Below are 6,057 nucleotides of genomic sequence, written 5' to 3' on the forward strand. Positions count from 1 at the left end.
ACTAGAGATGTACTATATAAAATACAAAAAACACCACCAAGTAAAAATAAATATTTCCTTTAAAAAACATAGATTAAAGTTCTTCAACTCTGGACAATGGCTTCACTGCTGAAATATACTTGTTTATCTTGTTTTGTTCAAAACAATTATAAACATTTTATTTAGTTTTATAACGAATGGTTTTTATTGAGAGTAGAAAAACAACAAGATTTTCAACCAACGTAATGAATAAAAATATTTAGCTTTTCTCTTCTGTGAAGATCATATAAATATCTGTGGTTTGTAGACCAAATTAAGACATATCATTTAGAGATTGAGGGGAAAACATACATTGGTTTTTTTGTTTTTCTGCTTTTTTACAAGCAAATAGAAAAACGGTATAATAAAAATAATTAATAGATGCACGCCTTGTTTTACGATCACAGATTCAGTGGAAAGAAAGTTGGGTTTTTTGTAATTTATTTAAATACTTGTCCTTAACTTTTCACATCATGGTTTTCCCTTTTCAAGGACCAAGACTGGAGCTGGACAAAATATGAAACTTTAAACACAAAATTAAAAAAGCGAAATGCTTAAAAAAACAAAAAAACAAAAAAAAAACAGTTGCTATCCTCCATCCCTGCTTGTTGCTCGGAGTTACACTAAGGACTGAACGGTGTTGCAGCGGCTGTGTGCCACTAGACTTTGTTCACTTGTACATGGACCGGGGATTGTTTCTCAAACGCGGTTCTTTCTGATCTCCTGAAAAGAAACACACACGAACGTGAGTGAGTGCAAACATGATAAGTGGTGTCTGTCCACTCCCATCGTCTGACATGGTGGAACGACTGTAAGTATTGTTGTTTGGGGGGAAGGGCGGGGAGGTGGGCGTCCTATGGTGAAAAACAATAATAAGGCTCTGTGTTTCTTTTTCTCTGCACAGTATTTATCGCATTTCATTATTAAAATAAATACTCCAGGTGACTCCAAGATTTAGCAAACTGTAGCAGCAGATTTTGAAGCAGGCTCGTCTCAGATGGAGGGACAGAAATGTAGGAAGTGGCTCAGCCTTGTGACACACAGGGAACAGACGGGAAGTAGTTGTGGGTGGGGAAAATTACAATCAGGCAAACAGCACTTTGATACTCCTTTGTATCCTCTCTCTTTCTCTCTCTCTCTCTCTCTGTGAAGAGATAAAATGTTTCAGACTGCCAAAAGTCACACTCGCAGTCATGATGAAACAAACTAAAAGAAACTACAAAAAAAAACAGCCTGTCAGCTCAATATCAGTTCAGTTTTAACAGTCAGACATTTCTATTCTACCATCTACATATTCAGATTCAGTATCTCCTTGGCTGAAGTGTTGTATACAGTATAAATATATGTATCATAGACAGGAGGAGGCTCTTTTCTTATAATATAGGTGACGATGCACGTGGCTGGTCATTATGTTGTTTATACAGTGTCTGTTCTTTTTTGAAAATGTACTTTTACTGTATTTACATGTACATACAGGTTGCCTGGAGAATTTATGCTGCGTTTAAGTCATATACAAAATAAAGTGTTTCATTAATGGTAATTAATCATTAACCCTTTTTGTACTTTATTTACATTGTGTCAATGAGGATAAATAGTCTTAATGTTTTCGCAAATCTAAACTTTCTGAGTAAATTCTATTTTATTTGCTTGAGGTCTCTGGGCTTTTGGTTAATGCCTGGCTTGTTATTGGAGGTTTGCTATGATTACTATGATGAGCAAAAATTCCCTCTGCAGCCAACTGTTGTGGCTGGTTGTTATTGTTATGGAGTTATTTCTGTTTGGGGCTCATAGAGTACAATTAAATTAAGTAAAAATGATTGCTCAACCTTATGTGGCTGAAAGAAGGAAAGTTGTTAGATTATTTTTTTTATCCCTATTTGTTGCTTAAAAAACAAGCAAAGCCACCATTTGTTTTTGTCAGTAGTGGCTGTCCTAGCCTAGTTTTATTTATTTTTTTCAACACGTATTCACCTAGAAAGTGTGCTTTTCCATTACATGCAGAAGTGGTTACGATTTTTACTGAGCTTAGACCAAGGATTTGTCTTTACGTAGAACTGAAATAAACAATATAAAACCATTATTATCAAGTGTCAGTGGACCGATCAAATAAAAACCTATGACCCACATTTAGGCTCACAAGCTACATTTGAGGAACAGCAAACTCACATTCTTCATTCATCTCATATGACATAAACGCAGCATTTTCACTACACCTGCCACAAAGCTAGTTTCTTTTGAACACACCATAGCTCCATACGGATGAGACCACGGGAACCATGTGACCAGAAAATATTGACCAGACCATGGAGTTGTGCTGCAGTAACAGTTTGATGTTCACTGACCCTCCTATTTATCAAGATGAAGTGCAATGTGGATAAGTATCACATTGATATTTAACTCGAAAGTGTCTTTTTCAGTTTTTAGTTTGCGTATTTGTTGCCTTCTGATGGTGTCAATTTTAGAAATGTCATTGTACAGAGGTCTGATGTTTGCCTGGTAATTAAATAAAGACTTTGGCATGACTGCGGTGATGCTCCTCATCATTCCAGTGATGCTTTTTACCACTAGTGATCTTCTGCATGTTGCCATAGGTTTTATCTGAAAAATGTTGTACTAGCTCTGAACTAATGAATTGCTGGTTTTTTTCTGTGGCCTTGTTAACCCGAATAACAATGTCTATCTCTTCTCATCGGTCTGCAGTGATCATAAACAACTCATGATCTTAGTTACATTATTTTAAACACAGTTTCCAACAGACTGCACCAGATCCTGTAAACAAAGGACCACAGACTAGAGAGTCCATGTAAACAGGCAGTGAAGTCATTCATCTGTTAAGCATGCAGTCTGGGACTGAGTATGTGGTCTGCCCTGTCCAGGGTCATACTGTTACACGGATGTACAGTTGGTAGTATTACTACTTCTTAAAATTTGACGTTTTCTTAGATATTACATTACATACAACTCTCTAATTGATGACTGCGCCCCGCCAACTTGTCAGTTGGAGACTTATTTGCCGTCCTGTGTTCTGACAGTCACCGTGAGCCAGGTGCTTCATTTGAAGTTTAATTTGAAGTTTTCTTTTTTTTTTTTTTGTAGTCATGGAAAGTATAAGGAAAATGTGAAAAGAGTCAGAAGACTTAAAAAATGCTACTGTTATCCTGAGAAATCTTCTATTTCTCCTTATGGTAATGTGATACTTTATTTTAATACTTTATTTTATACTTTTTTTTAATGTGATATAATGTGATACTGAAGCTTAGTCATTGAACTAAAGAGTGTTGGCTGCTAAACTTGGCTCTAGCTGAAGCTTAGTCATTGAACTAAAGAGTCCTACTTGTATAGTTGAAGCCTATTTAAGGTTAGTTACAGTCATTTTAGGAAAGAGAAAATACAGACAGCTGGGCGTCCTTACTACTGTATCTGATATGAAGCAGTTTGGTTTTGGGTGGAGGTTCCTGCAGACTTTTACCTCCTGTGTTTGTGTGTGAAAGAGGTAGAGTTAAAAGCTGTTCCTTCACCTCATGACTGCTTTGTGTCAAGGCAGCAGCTGTGATTACACTCCTGCTGTCCCATCTGCACCGGATGAAGTACATTTTTGCATTTCCCACATTGGGGGGAAAACTGGAGGAAACCTTGACAAAAAATGGCAGCTGCAGTTGCTGTTTTATAAAACAAAACAAAAAAAGAAAAGCTGGAAACAATCAAGTTGATTTGACTCAGACTGTTGCTCGTTTTTTAAACAGTGTGAATAAGAGTGTGTCAGGGAACTGAAGGCTGAAAACTCCTTATTCCATTCTTATGACCCTTTGTTCAATGTTATCCTGGTTAAGCTGATGATGGAGTATTAAACTGTGAGTAAAGCATGGACAAAAGAAAACAGTGCTGTTCGCCCATGGCCATTTTCTTACGACCTTTTAAACTTCCGGCTCTTTGACCTCAATATTCTAGGTAATTAACTGACTATAAACAAAGCCAGCCCAGACAGTTATGTACAGTTTTCTATGAGGTAATCCAACTTTTCTGTGCAGTGAATTAATGAAATAAGGTAGAGCAAGTATAGCTTAGAGGGGTATTTTGCCTTTCTGTTTTGCACAGTTATCTATGTACCCGAAGTTTGAGTGTACTCAGAACTAGAATGATAAAGAAGCCTTTCTTCCCATCTGTTTTAGAAAAAATGCTTCAAAAATGTTATTACATTTTAATGGCAAACTAATTATAGGTATTGGTAGAAGTTTCAATGCACAATATGAGTTGTTAGTTGTTGGAACTGTCAGGTTACAAAAGCTGCTAAATTCAGTCTAGTTTTGAAGGGCCTACATCCCTCTGTTCAACACTGATTATTTTACCTGACCACATTAAAGCCAGTATGACGCTGCCACCAACATGCCTCATAGTGAGTATGGTTTTCCTTGTGTGATTGGAAGTAATATTTTTACAGTGCCCAGCTGGGCATGACAGCAATGGGTGACTTGTGCTGTGAACCTTTCTCTGAGAGAAGCCAGAAGTTAAAAGACAAATGTCTGATTTTCAGAAATAAAACATGGTGTGTCTCTTAGGCGTCTCCAACCATTGAAGATGATTTGAAACATTTCTTAGGAATTCGGTTTAGGCCATTAGCTGAGGCAAAGAAGCAAGTTATAACCTGGTGGGAAAGACCTTAAGTGATGGATGTGTTTAGAATTGAGTGAAGGGAGGTTTTTTATGAATCTGTTAGGAATCCCTGCTCTTTCTTCAGTGTTCCATCTATTGTATACATATTGTAGAATATCTCCTTTGTCCCTGTTGTGGCACATCTGTACAGTATGTGACATGCACAGTCATGACGACTGTCGTTAATGTGTTGTAGTACTATCAGTGCCTTAGATCTCAGCATGAAAAACAACGGCTACATATATTAAGTAAACATTATAGATTTCTAGGACGGATCTGAGCACCACATTCTCCTGTACAATATACCTGTCAGATGATCAGTTTGATCTTACAGGACAAGTTCAGACGCAGCTGTGCTGTACAACAAACCGCACACGTTGTAAACTGGTGTTTTATAGACTGCTCTGCCGGTGAATCATGGTGAATCAGGGCAAACCTCAAAAAAGAAACAAACCAAGATTCCACACATGTCAACTTTCCATTATTTTAAGTATGACAAGATGTCTGCGAATGTTAATCCTGGAGTCTCCAGGAGTGGAGATAGGAACACTGGACTTGATGGAGGTTGTTTAAAAAGATACTCGATCTCTGACTGCTGAGAAAGAATTGCTGTATTAAGGAGGACATTTATAAATGAGACTAGGATTTTGTTTACTGTGAGGTTTTCCTGAAATGACTTGACTTGATTTTTAAGCACAGTATTATCAAATGTATCTTCAGGTGAACCTTTAGTGGTTGCTGTGTGGCACTGACTAAATTTTATTCCTTTGTACCTACTAAATGTATGCTATCTCTGGATGCCTGCAGTCTGTGGAGTTACGCTTCTAATTAGCTACTAATGCTAAGTTAATTTTGCCATTAGTTGCATTGACTTGTTATTTGTCAGTATGTTACTTTGAGTTTCTCCTTTTTAACTTATTGGCAAGGAAATGCTTTGTTCAGTCTATTATAAACTCCCTAAGCGATTGGTAGCTTTTGCTTACTGCCGTGCTTAGCCATTCTTGCTATACTATTGGCTGACTTGTACATATGTATTTCAGAGCTTTTGTTTTACTCATCAAATCAACAAGCGCAAACTGTGCTTACTGTACTTTACTGCTTCTCTAAATGTGTTTGTTGTTTCACATACTTACTCTGAAGCTGTGTGAAACGGGGAAACCAAATTCATCAGGCAGGGCATGAAATCCACAGTGAGAAAAATAGATTGACTGTAAAGGTCTGACTCACTGCTGCTCCTTAGCTTATTCACGTCTACTACTGCATGGTAGAGACTAATAATTATAGATTAACATACATCTAATGTGAATGATGATCTTTCTCTGGAAAGTATTTTTTCAGAGTAAGTAAATAAAAATAATAGTTGGATCTTCCAGACTTCAGATTTGGGGA

At 37.1% G+C, this 6,057-nt stretch overlaps 1 protein-coding gene across 1 annotated transcript in view; it reads left to right on the top strand.

Moving 5' to 3' along the window:
* Window positions 1-600, top strand: part of LOC103398848 (inhibitor of nuclear factor kappa-B kinase subunit alpha-like) — a 9,348-nt gene extending 8,748 nt beyond the window's left edge. The window contains exon 22 of the mRNA XM_017030946.2: window positions 511-600. Within this exon, the coding sequence (XP_016886435.1) occupies window positions 511-576 (66 nt within the window). The 3' untranslated portion in view covers window positions 577-600. The remainder of the gene's footprint in view (window positions 1-510) is intronic.
* Window positions 601-6,057: the final 5,457 nt, after the last annotated feature.

The sequence above is a fragment of the Cynoglossus semilaevis genome, unplaced genomic scaffold (assembly GCF_000523025.1).
Source record: "Cynoglossus semilaevis isolate Cse_v1.0 unplaced genomic scaffold, Cse_v1.0 scaffold1563, whole genome shotgun sequence".
Taxonomy (NCBI): domain Eukaryota; kingdom Metazoa; phylum Chordata; class Actinopteri; order Pleuronectiformes; family Cynoglossidae; genus Cynoglossus; species Cynoglossus semilaevis.